General features: G+C 46.8%; 1 protein-coding gene across 1 annotated transcript; it reads left to right on the top strand.

Annotated features, from left to right (window-relative positions):
* Nucleotides 1-4: 4 nt before the first annotated feature.
* Nucleotides 5-24,782, top strand: EXD1 (exonuclease 3'-5' domain containing 1). Its single transcript, XM_054162147.1, is given in 9 exon segments — nucleotides 5-87; nucleotides 197-327; nucleotides 784-824; nucleotides 3,889-3,975; nucleotides 5,315-5,380; nucleotides 5,382-5,420; nucleotides 5,545-5,571; nucleotides 19,040-19,288; nucleotides 24,327-24,782. Coding segments are annotated over 9 exon segments (1,179 nt in total).
* Nucleotides 24,783-24,790: the final 8 nt, after the last annotated feature.

Here is a 24,790-nt window from a genome sequence, read left to right as displayed (position 1 = left end):
TAAAATGCTGTTCCAGTCCCCGCTCCCGTCCCCGCCAAGGAGGCGCGGCTTGTGCTGCCCTCTGCCTGCGGCATCATTTTCACTTCCGTGACGGGGGGCTCCGGGAGTCCCGTCTCCGGGACGTGGCCGGCGCTTGGCGCCCAGCATCGACCCGCTCTGTGCGGCGGGTAGCCCGTTCCCGCTGTGCCACGGGCAGCCGCACGGCCCTCAGCAGCGAGCGCCTTAGCGCAATTTTGGCAAGAACCATTGAAGTCCCCCTAAAATGCGGCGCCTTCGAAGGGGTGCTGCAGCGCGTGAGCCCTGAGCGGGCCCTCCTCCTGCGGACAGGTCGGGGTGCCCCGCTGCCGCCCTGAGCTGGGCTCCGTGTGGCGGTGGGGTGGGTAGCCGCGAAGGGCCCGTGGGTGCTTCCCGGGTGCCACAACGGGCACCGCGTTGAGTAAAACGCAAAGCAGGAGTTAGCAGCACCTGCGTGTGCTCTCGGCTGCGAGGCCCTGTAGGTGTAGCAGCCCTGAGTTGTGTCCTGCTCGGTGCAGAGTCGTCTTTAAGAAACCTGTAAGGTGAAAAATCTGTCATCTAAAATAACCCTATTATCATTGTTATTATTATCATTGTTATTATCATCATCGTTATTATTATCATCATCATCATCATAATGATCATCATCATCATCATCCTCAGTACTGTCAGATCCTATGGTCTTGCTTTGTTCTACAAACGGTGAGCTTTTATCCCAAAGAATGGAATCTGTTGTATATCTGTATTTTTTCCTCACCCTCATTTCAGTGAAGAACTTGGACACTAGCAGAGACATTCCCGGAGTAAAGGTGGTGTTTTGGCACTGAAATAGTCAATGGTGAGGGGTTTCTTATCAGATTTTGGGGCTAAGGGAGCATGCCCACTCTTAGTTTGGCATTTTAAATCCCTTTTTTTTTAATTTTGGTCACTACTGAATTCCTCAGCTATGCATCTCCTAAAATCAGTAGGGATGATGTGTAAATCATGTAACTTTTGTTCCCCAGTTATCAGTGAAACAGTAATTCTCCACTTTGTTAAGGTCTTGTGACTGTACTGTATTAAAGCTTATTAGTTAAGTAAGTAATACAGTGCAGTAAGACTACTGAAGAAAGTGATCACTTTGAAGGCAGTCAGTTGAGATCAATGTGCCCTCTGTTTACATCCTGAAGGCAGGTTACATTCATTGTGTATGTTTCTGTGTGTGCAAGATGACTCACTGATGGAATGGTCTGCCTAGGGCAGTGGTGGAGTCACCTTCCTTGGAGGTGTTCAAGCAGTGTGTGTGCCTGGTGCTCAGGGATGTGGTTTAGTGTTGACCCTTCAGTGCTGGGTCATGGGTTGGACTGGATGGTCTTTGAGGTCTCTTCCAACCAGATGTATTCTGTGATTCTGGAAAGTTAAAGTGCTAAAGTTTTAGTTAATTTGGTTTTGCTTTTACTCACACCAGCAAAAGCACCTCTATTAAATGATCTGTTTAGCTGGGACTCTTTCTGTGATTCACTAGCAATAAGACTATGGGATTATTTAAGAAAGACATGGGGGTTTTGGTGTATAAACAGCCTGTGGATTTGTATTGGCATTTCCTTTGGGGACAAGGAACAAACTGTTGAGGTGGAAATAGCTAGAAGGCAGCTATTGAACTTATCAGGTGATTAACTGACTGTTCTGCCTTTTTCCTGCTTTACTGCATGTGCAACGGTATGTAAAGTAATTAATTGTAGTTAGATGCTGACTTTCGTTTTGGAGGGATACTGGAAATCACTTCTGCAGGCTGTAGTGAAATCAGAGTAACAGGCATTAACTGGATTCTTTAAGACGAGTAGAAATCTCTGGTGGTGTTATTTGAAGCGTGCATATATGCACACAGGAGTTTGCTATGCATTGAAGTGAATCTGCATCAGTGTGTCCTGGCTGCTGTTTTCAGACTGTATCACCAGTAAATGAGGTGAAGAGTCAGCATTACAATTTGGAGAACCATTGCTTTGATTAGGAAGGGAACAACATGAGGTCTTGTTTGCATTTGGAGAGGGAATTGTGTTGGGTTTGTAGGTGTATGGAACTCCAGACATGCCTGGACGTTTTCCTCCTAAACCATGTATGATGACATAAGTAGACTTGGTGAAAAGGCTGATTCAGAACTCAAAGCCAGATATTTGCTTTAAGTTTAATGCTGTTAAGTTTAATAGCATTTTTGATCCTGAATCAGACCAGCAATACTATAGGTCCTCTGAGCCATTTTGTCCTGCAGTAACTTCAGCTGAGATCTGGGCTCTTAGTATGGTAAATCTATTGCATATACAGAGGAAAAAGCTATTCTCCACAGGAAGAGACTTCCCTGCTTAGAGAGGAATCTAACTGTTGCTTGAGGAAGAAGCTGGGTTTTCTTTATAGAATAGAATAAACCAGGTTGGAAGAGACCTTCAAGATCATCGTGTCCAACCTATAATCCAACACCACCTAAACAACTAAACCATGGCACCAAGCACCCCATCAAGTCTCCTCCTAAACACCTCCAGTGATGGTGACTCCACCATCTCCTTGGGCAGCCCATTCCAAAGGGCAATCACTCTCTTTGTGTAAAACTTCCTCCTAACCTCCAGCCTAAACCTCCCCTGGTGCAGCCTGAGACTGTGTCCTCTTGTTCTGGTGCTGGTTGCCTGGGAGAAGAGACCAACCTCTGCCTGTCTACAACCTCCCTTCAGGTAGTTGTAGAGAGCAATAAGGTCTCCCCTGAGTCTCCTCTTCTCCAGGCTAAGCAATCCCAGCTCCCTCAGTCTCTCCTCACAGGGCTGTGTTCCAAGCCCCTCACCAAGTTTGTTGCCCTTCTCTGGACACATTCCAGCAACTCAACCTCCTTCCTAAACTGAGGGGCCCAGAACTGGACACAGGACTTGAGGTGTGGCTTAACCAGTGCAGTGTACAGGGGCAGAATGACCTCCCTGCTCCTGCTGGCCACACTGTTCTTGATGCAGGCCAGGATGCCATTGGCCCTCCTGGCTGCCTGGGCACACTGCAGGCTCATGTTCAGCCTACCATCAACCAGCACCCCCAGGTCCCTCTCTGCCTGGCTGCTTTCCATCCACTCTGACCCCAGCCTGTAGCTCTGCATGGGGTTGCTGTGGCCAATGTGCAGAACCTGGCACTTGGATGTGTTCAATCTCATGCCCTTGGACTCTGCCCATCTGTCCAGCCTGTCGAGGTCCCTCTGCAAAGCCTCTCTACCCTCCAGCAGATCAACACCTGTTTATGCCTTCTACTCTTACATGTGTACTACAGGTTGCTGTATCTTCATTGTCTGAGAACTTCATGCCTGTGACAGAAACAAGTTTTAGAAAATAGGTTCTTTTTATCTGAAAGGAACACTTTCTTTATGTGATCTTAAGGAATTGGTGAAAATATAGGTAGAAGAATTTCTTAGGAGGAGATGAGGGAAGTTTGTGCTCTTCAGTTGTCCATTATCTCTGCTAAACCTCCTGTTGGTGTTCCTAGTTGTGGGATTGAGGAGGTGGTGGGGTCGCCGTCGCTGGGGGTGTTCAGGGCGAGGCTTGACAGGATGCTTGGTTGCATGGTTTAGTTGATTGGGTAGTGTTGGATGATAGGTTGGACATGATGATCTCAAAGGTCTCTTCCAACCTGGTCTATTCTATTCTGTTCTATTCTATTCTATTTCCAGCTCTCTGTCTATAATGGGGCTGACACTGTGTCTGTTTCTCTTGGATCGCTATATACCTGAGAGTCATTGTGGGTTTGATCTGTAGTTACCTTTTATAATTGGGATCATGATTGGGAAAAAACACTACTATTTGTCCCTCTGACTGTCATTCTCTGGCACTACTTATCTTTTTGCTTTTCTTTCTTTCTCTTTTTCATTAGTTGCTGTACCTCAAACAGCAGTGTGCTGTCAGTGTGGCGGGAGAAGGTGTACGTTTGTGTCAGCATGGGAAACTCTCATGGCCAGTGGTATCCTGGGGTGCATCAAGAAAAGTGTGGCCAGCAGGTCTAGGGAGTTCTTCTCTCCCTCTACTCTGCCTTGGTGAGACTACACCTGGAGTATTGTGTCCAGTTTTGGGCTCCCCAATTCAAGAGAGACAGAGACCTTCTGGTGCAACAGAGAGCCGTGAGGATGACTGGGGGACTTGAGCATCTCCCCTGTGAAGGGAGACTGAGACCTGGGGCTGTTTAGTCTTGAGAAGACTGAGAGGGGAATCTGATCAATGTCTATCAATATCTGAGAGGTGAATGTCAAGTGGATGGGGCCAATCGCTTTGCAGTTGTGCACAGTAATAAGACAAGGAACAATGGATACAAACTTGAACACAGAAGGTTTCACCTCAACATGAGGAGAAACTTCTCTACAGTGAGAGTGATTCTGTGTGATTCTGTGATGGAGCACTGGAACAGGCTGCCCAGGGGGGTTGTGGAATCTCCTTCTCTCTAGACTTTCAAAACCTGCCTGGATGTATTCCTGTGTGAACTACCCTGGGTGATCCTGCTTTTAGCATGGGAGTTGGACTCTCTGGAGGTCCCTTCCAACCCTTAACATTCTGTGATAACTAAAGGAGTAAAATCCATCTGAAGAGCATACAGTATCTTAATTAGCTGTGATGCCATCATCTTCTGAAAAGGCAGGGACAAAGTAGAATAGCTTAATGTATTAGCTCAAAAATCATCTTAGTTTATTTTTAACTAGGTTTACAAGTGAGTGTATTTATCCAAAGGCAAAAATTTGTCTGGGAGTTCATTCCTCAGACTTAAGTTGGTCATGCAGAAGTAAGCATCCACAAAATGTGTGCTTTGGTATGGCTGAATTGCTTTCAAATAACAGCTTTTGTTAAACCATTATTTAATTTCAACATAGGCAAAACCTAAATGTTATATCCCATTTGAAATGCTAGGATGGAAAATGATGGAAAATGATGTCCTTTGTTTCTTTGGTACTGGTGTTTGGCAATGAAAGGAATCTCACAGGCACAAGAACTTTCTTGGAAGTGGTTCATTTCCAATATCACCATCACAGGTGTAGGAATTTAAGTGCTGTGCATGGAGTTTGCTCTTGATGTGTCTCAAAATGCTGTCTTTGCAGAGAGCAGACTATGGGGTTGTTCTTGTCATCATTGTGAGAGTCTCTCAGCACCTCTGGGAAAAACAAGACAGTTAGCATTATGGAAACTGAAGCTGCTCTCTCCCACATAAGCCTGTACATAGGAAGTTGTGGCTTGTGGGCAGCTGTGCACTCCTACTTTCAAACAGTTTGTTCTTAGCCTCTCACTTACTTTCTCTGCAACTGAACTTTTGGTAGGTAGCAACAAAATGCCACGTTTCTCTGTTTGATGTCATCCTTCTGGGGCCTCAGGCTTTCAAAACTGGGATTACAGATGGTGCTGGAAGATAAACACATCCCCAAGGTAAGGGTACAGGGAGTTGAGGACATTTGTGGCAGCAGAGGTCATATACATACATAATGATCTACCTGCACCAAGAAAATTGCTGTGGGACACAAGTTTGTCTGACAGAGCTTTCTTGTTCCAGGTCATGCATGACTGCCACTGGATCTCAGACTGACTCCTTCACCACTACAGTACCAATGTCTTTGATACACAGGTATCCTTCAGATACTCTGGGTGGGAACAAAAGTTTCAACAACAGACCCTTCAGCCTTTTTCAGGGCCTTCTTTCAGAGAAGGTTTAACATTACTGGAATGCTGAAAATGTAATGTAAAAAGAACCAGCAGGCAAGGCTAACAGAATTATTCAGACTTGTGTTAGGCTCATTTGAAAGTTTAATGTGTTGGGTTTGAGGTTTTGGGTTTTTTTGTTTTTTTAGGATGTATTAACTGATATCCACCAAACTTGGCACAACCTGAGGCTTTTGTGGCTCAAACAAGAGCCAGGTCAGCTTGTGCTTTGTATTCTTTGTTATTCTTTCTGCCCCTTTCACAAGCATAGAAACAGATCCAGGCTGCAAATGTCCATCACTACGAAGCTCCTGCTAATAAAAGCAGTGGTGGAGGTGAAATAACAGGCCCTGGTAGTTGTGGTAGTTAATGTTGTGAGAGACTTGGGACCTTCTGAGAGATGAGAAAATAACATCATAAAGGTTGTGGATGTGTTAGGCATAGTTATGTATAATTCATCCTTGCCTGTAGACTGACTTTTTATGTCACAGCTATGACTGCCAGAGTAATTTTTTTAAGCCCTAATCTGGGCCACATAGTAAGCTTTATACAGCAGAGGTTTCCCTCAGTCCCTTTGTGATCTTAGTTTGGCCTTTTACTCCTAAAAATTGTGTTATTCCATTACAGAGCAAATATCAGACAGTGTCTGGGTTAATCCTTGACTGCATGAGAAAGGCAGGGGTGCAGATTCCCACCAGTGCTCCCAGCTCTGCTGGCTAGTAATAACTAACCACAACTCCCCAGCCTAGGGCCTGAGTTACACAGAAGTGCACTCCTTGTTCTGTTGTCTTGGCAGGAGCTGATGTGCATTTTTCTTGCACTGATAGATATCTTGGCTCAGATTCAATAGGTCTGATTCATTGGCCTGAATCCTACTTCTCATTGTAAGTGGTCTGGGCTTGGCTGCCCTGCAGGGTACCTGATATTATGGAATTATGCTGTCTTGGCTTCTACTTTATACTGCTGGGAAAAATAACCTAGTGATACCTAAGAGCAAACTCATATAGATGGTTTTTGTGAAGCACTTTGTGGAGACAGCTTCCCAGTGTTGCTGAATTGCTGGAACAGGCCATATGCACAAGTGAGGCTCCTTGGAAAACAGCAATAGAATGAAAAACTGGCTTAGATGGGATCATGCTGGCATGATTTGCAAAGTGTTATTTATCCCTGGCTTTGACTAGCTGCTGCAGTTGTTTATCCTCTGCAAGAAGTGACCTAATGTAATTAACACAACATGAAGAGATTGGCAATGAAAGATTTCTGGCATTCACTGTCTTCCCCACTGCTGCTTAGTAGTTAAGCACCACCTGTTGAAGTAACTTTTAATGGTAATGTTTGTGGAAGTCTGATACTGCTATTTCACATTTGACTGCCTTGGAGGGTGAAGGAGTCCCTGTTGGGCTATAGCAGCCTAAAAAGCTTTGTAGTGAGCAGGCAACTGGCTGTTGTCAGTGCTTACATTCTTAACATTGCCTCATGGGACACTTCTGTGCTGCATCATCAGGCTAGAACACTCACATTCTGAAATCCCTGCCTTATTGTACAATGTTGTTGGCTGCTGTCCTGGTTTCAGCTGGGAGAGAGTAAATTTCCTTCCCAGTAACTGGTGCAGTGCTGTGGTTTAGAGTGAGAACAACATTGGTAACACACTGATGGTTTAGTCGTTGCTCAGTAGTGCTCATCTTAAGTCAAGCATTTTCCATTTCCTATGCACTGCCAACAAGCAGAAGCACAGGAAGCTGAGAGGCAGCATGGCCAGGACAGCTGACCCAAAGGAGCCAAAGGGGATATTCCATACCCACAGGACATCAGACCCAGTATATAAACTGGGGGGGAATTGGCTGGGAGGGGCAGATTACTGCCAGGGTGTTGGCTGGCAGGTGGTCAGCAACTTCACTGTGCATCACTTGTCTTTCTTGGGTTTTATTCCTTTCCTTTTTTGCTGCATATTTCTTTTCCACTACTATTATTATTGTTATCTTTTTAATGATAATATTTTGTTGTATCTCATTTATTAAACTGCTCTTAACTCATTAATTTTACTATGTTGATCTGCTGGAGGGTAGAGAGGCTCTGCAGAGGGACCTCGACAGGCTGGACAGATGGGCAGAGTCCAAGGGCATGAGATTGTGCAGAACCTGGCACTTGGATGTGTTCATTTGCCACAGCAACCCCATGCAATGCTACAGGCTGGGGTCAGAGTGGCTGGAGAGCAGCCAGGCAGAGAGGGACCTGGGGGTACTGGTCGATGGTAGGCTGAACATGAGCCTGCAGTGTGCCCAGGTGGCCAAGAGGGCCAATGGCATCCTGGCCTGCATCAGGAACAGTGTGGCCAGCAGGAGCAGGGAGGTCATTCTGCCCCTGTACACTGCACTGGTTAGGCCACATCTTGAGTCCTGTGTCCAGTTCTGGACCCCTCAGTTTAGGAAGGAGGTTGAGTTGCTGGAATGTGTCCAGAGAAGGGCAACAAAGTTGGTGAGGGGTTTGGAACACAGCCCTGTGAGGAGAGGCTGAGGGAGCTGGGGTTGCTTAGCCTGGAGAAGAGGAGACTCAGGGGAGACCTTATTGCTCTCTACAGCTACCTGAAGGGAGGTTGTAGACAAGCAGGGGTTGGTCTCTTCTCCCAGACAACCAACACCAGAACAAGAGGACACAGTCTCAGGCTGCGCCAGGGGAGGTTTAGGCTGGATGTTAGGAAGAAGTTCTACACAGAGAGAGTGATTGCCCATTGGAATGGGCTGCCTGGGGAGGTGGTGGAGTCACCATCACTGGAGGTGTTCAGGAGGAGACTTGATGGGGTGCTTGGTGCCATGGGTTCGTTGTTTAGGTGGGTTGGATTGGCTGATGGGTTGGACGTGATGATCTTGAAGGTCTCTTCCAACCTGGTCTGGTCTATTCTATTCTATTTTTTCCTGATTCCAACTACAGGGAGCAGCTAAGTCAGATTAGACTTCTTATGGATATTGATCACACAGGTGCTTTCATAGTTACTTAAATCTTTAACTCTTTTCTCTCCTTGTTTGGAAAACACTGACATTTTACTAGAAACTTTCTCCCTAACCACCTCAAGGAGTGGAACCTAAGTGGAAATTAAGTGATTGTTTGAGAGGGCCTTTCCTGAGGTTCCTCTTCATCTCTGCTTGGCCACTGACAGCAAAAAGATGGAGAAAGTTTTAGTGGTCAGAAATACTGTACCAAAGGACTGTTCAATAAGGAGTGATGGAAATTTCCTCTTTCCCTGGTGTTTATGATCCAGTGAAGGTCAGCTTCACCTGGATCTTCTTCATTTTCTTCTCTTCAGTGAACTCATCAGCTTGAATTGTTGCAGTCCCTATCTCCAGGTATGTTTCCTGCCACTTCTCAGGGGCTGATTGTAGACTTCTTTGAACTGCAGCAGTGTAGTCAGTCTAGCAGAGATACAGGCAATCCTAGATTATCTGTCCTAAGCAACAGCTTAGAATATCTGACATTTCTTAATCCAGGATTGCTGGTGCTCTTAACTTTTTGCATTTCCTTCATAACACCTTCATACAATCTTTTATTCCTTGGAAATTGAATAAATGGATTGGCTTAGCCCAGAGTTCTCAGACAATAAAGGGATTGGCTTAGCAAATACATGGCTTCTGTCCCAGAGAAGGCAGCAGCTAGTTCTCAGCCCCTCCTCATAGGACTTCCCTTCCAGCCCTTTCACCATCTGTGTTGCCCTCCTCAGGGCATACTCAAGGACCTTCACATCCTTCTTATACTGAGGGGTCCAGAGTGCACACAGCACTCAGAGTGAGGCCACACCAGCGCTGAATACAGCAGGATAATCTCTTCTGACTGGCTGGTCATGCTATGTTTGTTTGATGCATCCCAGGATGGGGTTTACCCTCTTGGCTGCCAGGGTACACCCTCCTACTCCTAGTGAGCTGCTGTCAACCAGCAGCCCCCAGATCCTTTTCTGCAGGGCTGCTCTCCAGCCACTCCTCTCCCAGTCTATACTTGTGCCTGGTGTTACTCTGTCTTCAGTGCAGAATCCAAAGTTTTGACTTGGTAGATCTCATTCTGTTAATCATAGCCCAGTGCTCCAATCTATCTAGATTCTTTTGCAAGGCCTCTTGTCCCTCCAGAGAGTCAAGCACCTCCCAGTTTGTTATCGCCAGCAAACTTGCTGATGGCACATCCACCTCCTGCATCCAGATCATTCATCAATATATTGATGAGAACTGGTACTAGGATTGAGCCCTGAGGAGCACCACTGGTCACCAGGTGGATGCAGCCCCATTCACTACCACCCTTTGAGCTTTGCCCTTTGTGATCATTTGAGGCTGTGCCTTTAAGACAAACCACAACTGGCACCACCATATTTCTGTACAATTTGTTTAACATTTTTGCTAACACCAAACATCTTTCTTTCTTATCAGCCTGCTGCCCTGGAGTTGGATCAGCTGACATGGGGGTATCCTGTACTCTTTGCTGGTGGCTTGAATGCTGCACACCCTCACCAGGTACTTGTAAAGGGTAGAACAAGCATGGCTGGTATTGCAGCTGTTTGCTTCACCTGTACCTCTGAGAGAGGCCTTCAAACTGTATCAGGAACAGTGTGGCCAGCAGGAGCAGAGAGGTCATTCTGCCCCTGTACTCAGCACTGGTTAGGCCACACCTTGAGTCCTGTGTCCAGTTCTGGGCCCCTCAGTTTAGGAAAGATGTTGAGTTGCTGGAAGGTGTCCAGAGAAAGGCAACAAAGCTGGGGAGGGGTTTGGAGCACAGCCCTGTGAGGAGAGGCTGAGGGAGCTGGGGTTGCTTAGCCTAGAGAAGAGGAGGCTCAGGGGAGACCTTATTGCTGTCTACAACTACCTGAAGGGAGGTTGCATACAGGTGGGAGTTGGTCTCTTCTCCCAGGCAACCAGCATCAGAACAAGAGGACACAGTCTCAAGCTGTGCCAGGGGAGGTTTAGGCTGGATGTTAGGAAGAAATTCTTCACAGAAAGAGAGATTGGCCATTGGAATGTGCTGCCCAGGGAGGTGGTGGAGTCACCATCACTGGAGGTGTTTAGGAAGAGACTGGATGGGGTGCTTGGTGCCATGGTTTAGTTGATTAGATGGTGTTGGATGATAGGTTGGACTCAGTGATCTCAAAGGTCTCTTCCAACCTGGTTAATTCTATTCTATTCTAATTCTGTTCTCACCTATGCTATAAAACAACAACAACAAACCCCAAACTCAAACCACAAAAAACCACAGAACCCCAACCCAACCAACCAGCCAAAAAATGCAACAAAAAGAACAACCCAAACCCCAAGACTAAATCAAGTAGCACTTTTCCTCTTTGGTTACATAGAACCAGTAGTATTGCATGGCCAGATGCCTTAGAGTGGCTCTTGTATGGTGGACACATCTGTGATTGCCTGTTAATTTTTATGGGGGGAGGGAGGAAGATTTTTAGTTAAGGAGGTTGACTTTGTGGACTAGTGGAAAGGACAGACCCCAACAAGCAGTGGTATTTGTGTTGGGTTTTTTCTGTCCTCTCAGTGAAGTAATCTTAGGAGGGATTGTTATAATGATGTAAGACATTGCTGGTATTCAATTTGGGTGAACAGTGAATGGTCAGACACCTTCATTCATCCTTACAGAGGAACTGAACTAACATGACTGACTCCTGTTACCACCTCATTTTTGCAGTTGTAAATGCCTTGAAATATTTATTAGGAAAAGAGAATGCAGGCCAAATTCATGGAAGAAATGGTCTTTTTTTTCATTGCCCTGGTTTAACAACACACTCAAGCACAGACTGGAATCCTCTGAGAATTACTTAAGGGCTCAGAGCTGTAAATCCCATTACCGAGGATTTAGGAGGCGATTAGTTTAGATAACCACAAGAGGTCATAGTTGCTTTATGGATGGAGGAGAAGAGAGAAGGTCATAGCTGAAAACTTTTCTTTCTAGGGAAGTGCTGCCAAAAAAAGGTAGGTTGTGCCTAGTTCATGGGGGAAAAAGTGAGCTTGACATCTGAATTTGCAATGTGAAATGCATGCAAAAGTAGGCATGACCCCAGGGAAAAGACCAGCTTGTTAAGTGTACTCAGCACTGGTGAGGCCACACCTTGAGTACTGCATCCACACAGTATCACCAAGGTTGGAAGAGACCTCAAAGATCATCGAGTCCAACCTGTCACCACAGACCTCATGACTAGACCATGGCACCAAGTGCCACATCCAATCCCCTCTTGAACACCTCCAGGGATGGTGACTCCACCACCTCCCTGGGCAGCACATTCCAATGGTGAGCGACTCTCTCAGTGAAGAACTTTCTCCTCACCTCCAGCCTAAACTTCCCCTGGTGCAGCTTGAGACTGTGTCCCCTTGTTCTGGTGCTGGTTGCCTGGGAGAAGAGACCAACCCCTTCCTGGCTACAACCACCTTTCAGGTAGTTCTAGAGAGCAATGAGGTCTCCCCTGAGCATCCTCTTCTCCAGGCTAAACAATCCCAGCTCCCTCAGCCTCTCAGCAAATTTGCAGATGACACCAAGTTAGCAGCAGATGTTGGTCAGTTCGAGGGCAGAAGGGCTCTGCAGAGGGACCTCGACTGACTGGACAGATGGGCAGAGTCCAATGGGATGGCATTCAACAAGTCCAAGTGCCAGGTGCTGCACTTTGGCCACAACAACCCCATGCAGAGCTACAGGCTGGGGTCAGAGTGGCTGGAGAGCAGCCAAACAGAGAGGGACCTGGAGCTGCTGATTTACCTCTGCCTAAACATGAGCCAGCAGTGCGCCCAGGTGGCCAAGAAGGCCAATGGCATCCTGGCCTGCATTAGGAATAGTGTGGCCAGCAGGAGCAGGGAAGTCATTGTGCCCCTGTACTCTGCATTGGTTAGACCACACCTTGAGTCCTGTGTCCAGTTCTGGGACCCTCAATTTAAGAAGGACATCGAGACACTTGAACGTGTCCAGAGAAGGGCAACAAGGCTGGGGAGAGGCCTTGAGCACAGCCCTGTGAGGAGAGGCTGAGGGAGCTGGGGTTGTTTAGCCTGGAGAAGAGGAGGCTCAGGGGAGACCTCATTGCTCTCTAGAACTACCTGAAAGGTGGTTGTAGCCAGGAAGGGGTTGGTCTCTTCTCCCAGGCAACCAGCACCAGAACAAGGGGACACAGTCTCAAGCTGCACCAGGGGAAGTTTAGGCTGGAGGTGAGGAGAAAGTTCTTCCCAGAGAGAGTCGCTCACCATTGGAATGTGCTGCCCAGGGAGGTGGTGGAGTCACCATCCCTGGAGGGGTTCAAGAGGGGATTGGATGTGGCACTTGGTGCCATGGTTTAGTCATGAGGTCTGTGGTGACAGGTTGGACTTGATGACCTTTAAGGTCTCTTCCAACCTTGGTGATACTGTGATAGTTACCACCCCTCATCATTATTCTAGTGCTTTTTCATGGATATTTAGAAGTAAGGTTTATCCATCACTTAGGTCTGTGTTACACCTTCTCTGTGACCCAGATAATCCTTTTCCTGGATTATTTTACTTTTTTTCACACTGACCCCTTACAATTTACAGTTGTGCTCCACTTTGGACTGTTGGTGAGCAGCAGTCTGGTACAATGAGCTTGACTTTGTCTTGGAGCCAGCCTCCAGCAACAGCAACACTCAAATCCCAATGCTTTGTGAGTGTGTTCTCCATCAGACATGATCTGATGGAGTTCCAACATTGCTTCAGCAGAAGTCATGCATCTCCTTGGATTCTGAAGTAAATACTCATGCCAGGGAAGCATTTTAGAAAGCTGAAATCATGTTGTCTACTATTCTTTCTCCATGCTGGAGAACTGGAACAACTTCTGTTCCTGAAGCAGTACTGCAGCAAAACCAAAGACAATGAATGCTCCAGGGTCACAGAGATACCTTGCATTACTTCAGCTTCCAACATGGAAGTGAGGCAGGAGTCCACCTGAGTGAAAGGACACCATCTGTGGTATGAAAGCTGTGAGAGAGAAAGCCTCTAGGCAGGAGAGTCTCCATGGCCTCTTTCATTTACAGAAGATGGCCAGATCTGAAAGCTAACTTCTGTCACTCCAGGAAAGGAAGGCTCTTCTGAGCCCTTCTCTGTTTTGTTCTAGTTCTTAGATTATGCTCTCTGAACAGGATCACCAGGTCTTCCACCTTCTGACAAAGGGAAAGTTAGTTATGTAGGAGTGCCTTCTGTTGTGCCTAATGTGTACATCATATCTGACTAGAGGAGTGAAAAGAGCCATGCTTCCCTGGCCTCCTGCTGCATCCTCTGATCTTGAGTGATGTCATGTCACACAGAAGAATGCTTTTTTCCCCTTCTCCCATTCCCCCCAAACTTAGAGAAACTGTACCTGCAAACCAAGGACAGGGGTACAGACAGTTTCAGTCATGAGACTTAGTTAAAAATGAAGTACTGAAGCTGGATGGACTACATAGCCACAATGCTTCCCATCTCCAGCTGTCACAGGTTGAACCTCAGCTCCTGGATCAGGGTTTACAACATTGAACTTCAGCTTGGTAGCATCCTCCTTATCTTTGCTGGGTCACTGCCAGATCCAGAAGTTCATAATGGCAATGGCTTTTGTGTGTAATAACATGATCAGGTTATCCCTGGTGAAAAAGACACTGGCTTTCCAGTCTGAGGTTGCCTGGGAACTGAATAATGTTAGGTAATGACCAGTGATGCTGACTACTGGGGCAGTTACCTGTGCTCTGTTTCTCTTGTTCAATCAAGGGATTCATCTTCTGGGAGCAGATCTGGACCAGACCTTGTATTTTCCCCTCTTGGATGTAGCAGCAAGGAAAAGTGAGTATGCATCATCATGGAGTAAAATCCAAACCTGCTCCCTTGCCCTTAGGGATCACTGCATCCACCAAGAGCTGAGGAAAGACAAGTGTGAATAAGGCTGATGAATGTAACTGTCACCACCCTTCCCTGGGCTCTGCATGGCCAGTCTCTGCACTCAGTTTTCCTTGTGCATCTCTCCTTCCTCAGAAGCTTCTGTATGCTCTCTCATGCCCCCATTAGTGGCAGAATGCAAGAATCCCTTTCTGACTAAATGCACAGCTCCTACTAGGGTCAGGTCATCCTTGTGGCCTTCAACATACTCAGGAGTGCCTGAGTGCAGAGATGCATAATTGCATGCACCTCTGCTTAGTTTGTCCCTGAAAATGCATGGCTGGTGGGGAGGGATTTGTTTTGTCCCTGTTTGTTTCAACAGAAGCTTGTACTTTCCCTTTAATTAAGACAAGTTTTCATAAATGATTTGATGGGAGCAAAGTCCTAGCTTGTCAGAGGCCATGGATAAACTGGTAGAAATACAGATTAATGACAGTTTGTTGCTTTCACAGTGATCAAGTGGTGGGAGCAGAGCAAGCAGCAGTTAGGTCTTTTGTGCAAATAATCTGTTTGAGCCTTTGACTTGGATATCATAACAGTTACTGTGAGCTGTTGCAGCAGTCACTGGTGGTAGTCCTGGTTTCACCTCAGGCTTCATCCATCTTTTTTTCCCCTTAATCTCTCAGATGTTTTGCTGAAAGTGACAGAGAAACTGAGTCCTCATTGTCAGCCAGCAGGCAGCCCTTCCAGCAAGACTTCAACCTTGCTTCTGGGCAGCCAAACACATTATTTTGTTATTCAATAGTTGTTTCAGCAGTAACAGAAGATACATACATAGAATACATAGAATAAACCAGGTTGGAAGAGACCTTCAAGATCATCGCGTCCAACCCATCAACCAATCCAACACCACCCAAACAACTAACCCATGGCTAAACAACTAACCCAAGATGTACTGAGGAGCTGGCTCATGAGCTAAGACATCAGATGGGAGACATGCTGTCAAGGCATGCAGTCTCAAGATGTGCCAGGGGAGGTTTAGGCTGGATGTTAGGAAGAAGTTCTTCATAGAAAGAGAGATTGGCCATTGGAATGTGCTGCTCAGGGAGGTGGTGGAGTCACCATCACTGGAGGTGTTTAGGAAGAGACTGGATGAGGCACTTGGTGCCACGGTTTAGTTGATTAGATGGTGTTGGATAATAGCTTGGACTCGATCTCAAAGGTCTTTCCCAACCTTATTCTATTCTATCCTATCCTATCCTATTCTTGAACAGCTTGAACAAGAGGACACAGTCTCAAGCTGCACCAGGGGAAGTTTAGGCTGGAGGTGAGGAGAAAGTTCTTCACTGAGAGAGTTGTTAGCCATTGGAATGTACTGCCCAGGGAGGTGGTGGAGTCACCATCCCTGGAGGTGTTCAAGAGGGGATTGGATGTGGCACTTGGTGCCATGGTTTAGTCATGAGGTCTGTGGTGACAGGTTGGACTTTGATCTTTGAGGTCTCCTCCAACCTTAGTGATACTGTGATACTATTCTATTCCTCTACTCTACTCCTACTCTACTCCATTCTATTCTATTCTATCAGGATGCAGCTCCACAGATTAGAGCTTCCTTCAGAAAAGGGTTGTGGAAAAGATGGGTGTCATGCATCCCAGCAATTGCTAGCAACAGTAAAGTACTGGCAGTGGTCCACAGCAGCCAAAAATGATAATGTAGTACTGGGAGAAGAGAATGAAGTGGAAAATGGAGAGGAAAAAAAAGGGGGGGGGCGGGAAGGAAGGGCAACAAAAGGTAAGGCATCTCCTTGATCCTAGCAGCTCTGGAAATGTGTGTTGACCTGCAAGTAGTAGTTGAGTCTTCTGAGTAGTGAGCACTCCCTTCTAAGCAACTGACTTTTTACTTGCAAACCAGTAACCTCTGATCCCTCACACTTCATTATCTAAACCCTCAGCTTCCCTCTTCAGCATCTTTCTCAAACCGATAAGCTTCCTTGCCACTGAGGGGGAGGACTCAGCAGAAACTTCCCACCCTGAAGGCCTCTACAATTGCCTACATTTTCAGCATAATTCTCTGCCAAGAGTCGTTGTTCTTCTAGTGGATGTAGACATCAGGTGAAATGGTTTTCTGTGCCTCTGCTGCTCTGTCACTAGAAAAGAGCCAGTAACAGAGCTTTATCTGCTAGATTTCTAACTCTTTATAGATCCACATGGTGTGCTGTTAGGTAGTTGGAAATACAGCTGCATGCAGCCATTTAGGACTTCAATGCCCAGAAGCAAACATAGCCTGGGAACCCATCAGTGTAAAGGAGCAAATGATCTCCTAGAACTGCAGTGCTTTCTCGTGTAAGTGCTGACAGTTCACAGGCAGAGCTGTGGTGCCACAAAGGAGCTGCACATCCCTGTGCAGCAGAGCCATTTCCCAATGTACTTAAGGTAAAGCTGGAGTAGGTAAGGTGCAGTGTGGTGTATACCTGGTGGCATGTTCATGGCACAAACTCTGTTCTCTATCTAATTGCATGCCTGAGCCAGAAGTTTTACAGATTGGCAGGAGAGGTGGGGCTGCACACAACCCATCTTAATCATTGTGAACATAAGGCCTGAATTTCTGTGCAGCTTGGCTTCAAATGATTTAGGGCATGGATTGTCTCTCACTGCAGGATGCTGCAGCAGTTAGGCAGCTGGACAGATGTTCCTCTGGTTAAATAGCACTGAAGGGGTGGGGTGCTTGCTCTGCTTCACCCTGATCCTGTCTGAATTATTCAGCCTTCCTCTGGATCTGGGCAACCTTGTAGACATAGGTTTTGTGAGACATAGGTTTTGTGAGGCATGGCTTTCCTTTATAAATGCTGTGGTAACTCTTTCCCAGCATGTCACATCTTTGTATCCACCCTTTATATTCTTGCTGTTTCCACCAGTGTGCTCATACAGACATCTGACTTAGCAGCACCCTGCTTCCTGTATCTTTCCTGGGACCTTCTTTTTACTCTCTTCCAATCTCTGGGCATTGAGGCAGATTTAAAGCACTAGTCACTAGTTCAGCTTTTTCATCTTCTACTGTTGAAGAACCAGCACCGGAACAAGAGGACACAGTCTCAAGCTGCACCAGGGGAAGTTTAGGCTGGAGGTGAGGAGAAAGTTCTTCACTGAGAGAGTTGTTAGCCATTGGAATGTGCTGCCCAGGGAGGTGGTGGAGTCACCATCCCTGGAGGGGTTCAAGAGGGGATTGGACGTGGCACTTGGTGCCATGGTTTAGTCATGAGGTCTGTGGTGACAGGTTGGACTCAATGATCCTTGAGGTCTCTTCCAACCTTGGTGATTCTGTGAAAACCACTTTGCTGTTTGCATTTCAAGTATTGGTATTAAGTACTTATGGGACAATCTGAAACAGGTTCTGGGTACATAATGAATGTTTTGGGCATGGCATCTCCACATTTGTTTTCGTGCTGAGTGTGGAAGGGAAAATCATGTCGTGTTTTTCACTGTGCTGCTCTTATATTCTGATCTCCCTGTGGCCCTGCAGCTTGGTTAATGTTTTGAGCTTGTGTTTACAGAAGGGTTTTTAATTATTATTGTTAGTTCTGCTATATTTTTGTTAATTATTGATACATTTATTCTGGCCTGCCCTTTGTGTTGTGGTTTTTTTCCCCCGTAACTTCATCCTTACTATTTTCTTCACTTGGATATGGTTTCACTTTCCTGAAGAATGCTTACTTCACAGTTTCCATTCCCCTAACCTGTAGTCCAATTTCCTTTCACTCTTCCTGTGATGTTTTGCCATTAGGAAATGTGCTTCTTGTATTCTGTCCTGAAGTTGTTTCCATACTGTCTCCTAGGGTTGAATTTGCCTGGCTGCCTCTTAAGCTTCCTTGTTTGCAGAATTCCCCTTTGTACAGATGAATGAACTGTGGGGTTTTTTTTTCCCCTGTTCTTACAAAGATGGTGAGCATTGCAGCCCTTGTTGAGGAGCAGATCCTTGAATGTAATGTTTTGAACCACATTCCACATGACCAAATGAAGGAGTGTGTCTCCTTTCATGTGCTTCCTAAGCAGCTGGTTCCTTGATTCTTAACTGCTGGCTTTTGCCTCATAAGGGTTTTTAACTGATAGCATAGAATACCTTGGTTTCAAATGCAAAGCTGGGGGAGCTGCCTTTGCAGTGGCTCCTACAAGCAAACATGAACTGGTTATGGCTCTTTGGGGAGGTTTACAGCAACTGCATAGTGCAAAGGGTCTCTCAGGAGACCTCTAAAAAGCATACATGAAATATTACTTAAGTCTCAAAGATAGTTATAATAAAGGAGTAAACAATCAGTGCAGGTCTAGCTTTCCCCCCTTTGGGTTCCCTTTAAAAGAAGGGGGAGATTTTTGCCCTGAGGCATTGTTTGTGTAAGCAGGTAATTGACACAGTCCACAGATCTAATGAGAGATGATTGTTCTGTTCCATTGGCAAATTACAGAGGCAGCTCTTATCTGGTACTAGGGAAAGTAGAGCATGTGTTTTCATATGGATTGATTTGATTTCTTTTTTGTTCCTTTGCTTTTTTTCCTTATCATCCCACTTGCATGGAGCTGCCAATGGAGCTTTGTCAGCTGGCAGACAGCCAGAAGCTTGGAAGGGAGAAAGCAATAAAAGACTACAGGATGAATGAGGAGGGTCTTTTGATCAGAGCAGCCATGGAATTAAAAGAGAGAAATGATGTATGGGAGGATAGAGACTACAGAGATGACAGGGACTGCTTTCTCACAAATAAAGTGGTGACTCAAATGCCATCCGTCAGCAGTCAGGATGTACTTTGTCAAGACAAAAGTACTTGTCCAGCAGGAGTAGGTAGGTGACTGTCCCCTTGTACTCAGCTCTGGTGAGGCTACACCTTGAGTATTGTGTCCAGTTTTGGCCACCTCAATACAGGAGAGCTGTGGAGGTGCTGGAGCCAGTGCAGAGGAGGGCAAGGAAGCTGGGGAGTGGCCTGGAGTATAAATCTTATGAACAGTGACTGAGGGAGCTGGGGATGGTTAGTTTGGAAAAGAATAGGCTGAGGAGAGACCTCACTGCTGTCCACAACTACCTGAAAGGATGCTGTGGAGAGGCTGGTGCTGGTCTCTTCTCACAGGTAATTAGTGACAGAACAAGAGGGAATGGCCTCAAGCTGTGGCTGGGTAGGTTTAGCCTGGACATGAGAAAAAATACTTTCACAGCAAGAGTGGTCAGGGATTGGAATGTACTGCCCAGGGAGGTGGTTGAGTCACCAAGCCTGGATGTGTTTCAAGGTGGTTTGGATGTGGTGCTTGGGGATATGGTTTAGGGATGAACCTTGTAGAGTAGGGTTATCAGTTTGACTTGGTGATCCTGAGGCTCTTTTTCCAACCTGAATGTTTCTGTGATTCTGTGAAAAGCCTGAAAGCCAAAATCAAGTGGTAAGTCTACAAGGAGAACCTTAAACTAACCTCAAGCTGACTGTACAAATCTAATTTCTGTTTTAGGTAAGTTGATGAGTTTAGACATGAAAACATCCAAATGAAGAAAAGGGCCTGTTGCCCCTGCAGAAGTGTCCAACAACAGCTCCTTCATTTACAATGCCAGGTAAACCCACTGCTGAATGGACATAATGTGGTCTTTCCTTCAAGGAAAGTCCTCCTGTGTCACTGTTCTTTGAGGTCAACTTTTTGAGAGCTCTTTCTGATTTTTAAACAGGGGCTCCTGTTTTCCTGGCATTGTTATCACAGCAATGTTTTAAATGATGCTGGTTCTTCTGTTACCTGTTGCAGGGATGTAAAACTCTCATTCAATCCAGATATGTAAACTGGGATGCTTCTAAGATGCCTTTTGACATTAGAAAGGGGCTTTTTGGGAAAAATACAGAAAAACCTTCTGGCTACTCCATGTGGGGTTGGTTTATGTACAGGTGAGTCTCTTGGCATAGCTGTGCAACACTCTTTCATAGGAGAGTGAAAAAACCCCACACCCTAATGAGCCCCTGTGCTGGAGAAAACAGCAAAGCAGTGTGCTAAGAAAAAGGACTTTTCTGCCAAGTCAGAGTTGTTTTAGGCTGAGAAAAGAAGCTTCCAGCTGAGAGCTGTACACCACTGCTGGTGGCCTGCACTGCTGCATCAAACTGGTATAGATAGGGCTGTAACCCTAATGTGGTGTGTGTATGTGTGGTGGTTTGAGCCTTAACTGGGAATTACGAGCTCAGATGGGGGCAAGGCTGAGAATCTCTCCCCCACTCCTCCCTCCTCCCTCCCGACAGAGAGGAGAGAAAAGGAAAGGAGCAAATCCACCAAACAATAATTTGGAGTCGGCCTGGAAGTAGAGAGGTAAAGAGTTGTCTTTAAACAATATATATATAAAAAACAATAACAGGAAAGGTTTACAAAGGCAAGGGACAAGGATGGATGGGAGGGGGACAAAAAAAGAGACTAATACAAAACCAGTCTTTCTCTGAGGAGGTGCAGAGGCAGCAGGGAGAAGGATCAGGCCTGACCACATGGCAGAGGAGCAGAAGGGCAGCTGTGGTAGCTCTCATCCAGCAGAGGCAGGAGCCAAAAGGAGAGCTAACAGCTCTCATGTCCTGCTTTTTATACCCTAGCTGGGCAGGGAGGGGGAAGTGGAACAGACTCAGCTTCCCAGGGGGGAAATGCCCTGCAGGGAGGGTAAAGTACCTGCAAGCCCTCCACCCTGCTCTGGTTTTTTTGTTCCCAGAATGGGCATTAAACTACCACAGTGTGTAAACCCTTGTGTGTAAAGGGTGGGGGAAATAAAGCATTTGAATTAGTTCAATACATCTATTTACCCCAAGCAAAATAAGATATCAAGGGAAAACCAGTTTGTTTCCAATGTGCTTGCTTTGGCTGGCATGCACTAAAAGTAAAGCTCTGCTGCTGACTGCACTGTTCTACCTCCTGGCAAAAGTCATGTAGGCCATGCCTGAATCTTGGAACTTTTTTGGACATATCACTGTATTTCACTTGCAAGCACAGAGGACTGTTGCAGATTGCTTGCTTTTACATTCTGCATTTATGTGCATTTCTGACTGCACACACATTAAAAATACTGCATGTTTTGCCATTCCAATGGTCTAGACAGGGTGGGGAGGACCTTTGCTCTCAGGATTGTGGCTGTATTGGCAAGCTCTGATGAACAACATGAAATGGGGAAGAATGGAAGAGGCAATGGTTACTGTCCTGACCAGGATGCAGCCCAGAGACAATCTGAGCTTCAGGCTGCAGATACCTGAGGAGTTACCAGTCAGCCACCCAGTCCTGGCTCACCAGTGAGGTCCCAGATGATTGGAAACTGTGATCCCCATCCACAAGAAGGGTCAGATGGAGGAACTTGGAAACTACAGGCCTGTCAGCCTGACCTCAGTGCCAGGGAAAATTATGGAGCAGATTATCTTGGGGGCAGTCACTGCATACCTGAAGGATGGCCAAAGGATCAGGCCCAGCCAGCATGGATTTAGGAAGGGCAGATCTCTTTCTATGATCAGGTGACCTGCCTGGTGGATGTAGGGCAGGCTGTGGATGTGGTCTACCTGGACTTCAGCAAGGCCTTTGACACTGTCCCCCACAGCAAACTGCTGGCCAAGCTGTCAGCCCCTGGCTTGGACAGCAACACTCTGTGCTGGGTTAGGAACTGGCTGGAGGGCTGAGCCCAGAGAGTGGTGGTGAATGGTGCCACAGCCAGCTGGAGGCCAGTCACCAGTGGTGTCCCCCAGGGATCAGTGCTGGGCCCCATCCTCTTTAACATCTTCATTGATGATCTGGATGAGGGGGTTAAGTCCCATCATCAGCAAATTTGCAGATGACACCAAGTTGGGAGCAGCTGTTGATCTGTTAGAGAGTAGGAGAGCTTTCCAGAGAGATCTTGACCGACTGGACAGATGGGCAGAGTCCAACAGGATGGCATTCAACAAATCCAAGTGCCAGGTGCTGCACTTTGGCCACAACAACCCCATGCAGTGCTACAGGCTGGGGTCAGAGTGGCTGGAGAGCTGCTAGGCAGAAAGGGACCTGGGGGTACTGATTGACAGCTGCCTACACATGAGCCAGCAGTGTGCCCAGGTGGTCAAGAGGGCCAATGGCATCCTGGCCTGCATTAAGAACAGTGTGGCCAGCAGGAGCAGGGAAGTCATTGTGCCCCTGTACTCAGCACTGGTTAGGGCACACCTTGAGTCCTGTGTCCAGTTCTGGGCCACTCAGTTTAGGAAGGATGTTGAGTTCCTGGAAGGTGTCCAGAGAAGGGCAACAAAGCTGGGGAGGGGTTTGGAGCACAGCCCTGTGAGGAGAGGCTGAGGGAGCTGGGGTTGTTTAGCCTGGAGGAGGCTCAGGGAGACCTTATTGCTGTCTACAACTACCTGAAGGGAGGTTGTAGCCAGGAGTGGGTTGGTCTTTTCTCCCAGGCAACCAGCACCAGAACAAGAGGACACAGTTTCAACCTGTGCCAGGGGAAGTTTAGACTTGAGATGAGAAGAAAGTTCTTCACAGACAGAGTTGTTAGCCTTTGGAATGTGCTGCCCAGGGAGGTGGAGTCACCGTTCCTGAAGGTGTTCAAGAGGGGATTGGTTGTGGCACTTGGTGCCATGGTTTAGTTAGTCATGAGGTGTTGGGTGACAGGTTGGACTTGATGATCTTTGAGGTCTTTTCCAACCTTATTGATTCTGTGATTCTACGACACCAGGTTGCAAGAGGCATGATGTTTGTCTGTAAGTAGGTGCTGATACCTGCCTCAGCTGGTTGTCTTTGGGTGTGAACTGGTGTGACTGGATGACTGTGATATGTCTCGGTGCATTTCTTTCAAATACTGTTGGGGGGAAATGTGTGTTGTCTTTTGTTCTCTCCACAAGGAGTCCTGGACCAGCCTTGCTTAGATAGGTCTCTTCACTAAAACTGTAGATAAGACTTACTCCTGGGAGTGGCAGAAAAATTGGCAGAAGAACTTCCAAGCTTTGATCTTTGTCAGTATAGTTTCTGTATTTATTTGTTTAACCCTTAATGGCATTCTGTACTCAAACTGTACAGCTCCTTTGTCCCAGTTCACTTCAGAACAATAAACCAGGTTTGAAACTAGTTTGGCTTACAGTATTTTATTTGGAAATAGAGTGCAATTGGAATGGAGTCATCACTCATTGATGCCTGTGTCTCAAAATGACAATTTTCTTAAAGGACAACTTTTAAGAAACAAAAAAATTTAATGGGCTTCAAAACCTTGTTATGCTGCTTGGTGCTAGCTCTCAGTTCATCTAAGGGCACAAGCTAGAACAAAGTAAGTCCCACCTAAACAAAAGGAAAACTTTCTTTATTGTGAGGGTGATGGAGCACTGAAAAAGGTGGAGAGACATTTTAGAGTCTTCTCCTCTGGAGACTTTCAAAACCCACCAGGACATGCTCCTGTGCAACCTGCTCAGGGTGATTCTGCTTTAGCAAGCATGTTTTGAGTAGGTGGTCTCTGAAGGCTCCTCCCAATGAGTGCCATCCTCAGATTCTCTAATACAATTTCTGATTGCAGTTTGGGATTTAAGTACCATAACAAGTTAAGGACAGCTCTGTAATGATGTTTTACTGGGGCAGTAGCCTTTAGTGGGACACAGTGTTAATTCCTTTTAGTGGTGGTACCAACCGTGTGCTAAAACACAGCTTAGTCCTGAAATACCAACTTGTAGCTCTAGGTGATGAACTGGCTTGATCACTGAACGATGAACTGTAAATGCCCTACGTGATGGATTTAGGGAGGGAGCTGTGCTCAACAGCTAACAAACTCAGCCCGTTTACATTGCGAACTGCCTGCACAACTCCTTTTCAGGCCTTTTCCTGAGCTCCTGTGATGCAGTTCTTCACGTATGGCAAAGGGAATGTACAAAATGCACGTAGCTCGACGAAAAGCCCTTTCCTGTGCATGCTGCTGCTAGGTGACGATGTCCCAGTTCCAGTGATCTCTGCACCTCAACACGGCGGGGGCCAGGCCGGCCACATGCAGCCACTTCAGCCTGAAGAGGAAGCCTCGCTGACGCATTCCGGCCCATGGGTGACAGTCGGATCAGCCGCGGAGCCCCATAAGGGGTGGGAGGTAGCCCCAGGGCCGCGCCAACGCGACTGCCTCGCCGCCCCACCGCCCTTCCGCCGCCTCAAGGGCGAAACGGCGTCACTTCCGGTACACCTCCGCCTCCCCGCGCTGGCATCGCGAGACACCACCCCACCTCACGCGAGACTCGCTAGCTCACCCGGCCGCTTCGGCCGAGTCCCTTCGGCAATTTCCGTCACCACCAGACCCTACCAATCGGCCTAGGGAGTGCA

This window comes from Dryobates pubescens, chromosome 5 (genome assembly GCF_014839835.1).
Source record: "Dryobates pubescens isolate bDryPub1 chromosome 5, bDryPub1.pri, whole genome shotgun sequence".
Classification (NCBI taxonomy): Eukaryota; Metazoa; Chordata; class Aves; order Piciformes; family Picidae; genus Dryobates; species Dryobates pubescens.
Note: the sequence above shows the minus strand (reverse complement) of the source record. Positions and strands in the feature narration are given on the sequence as shown.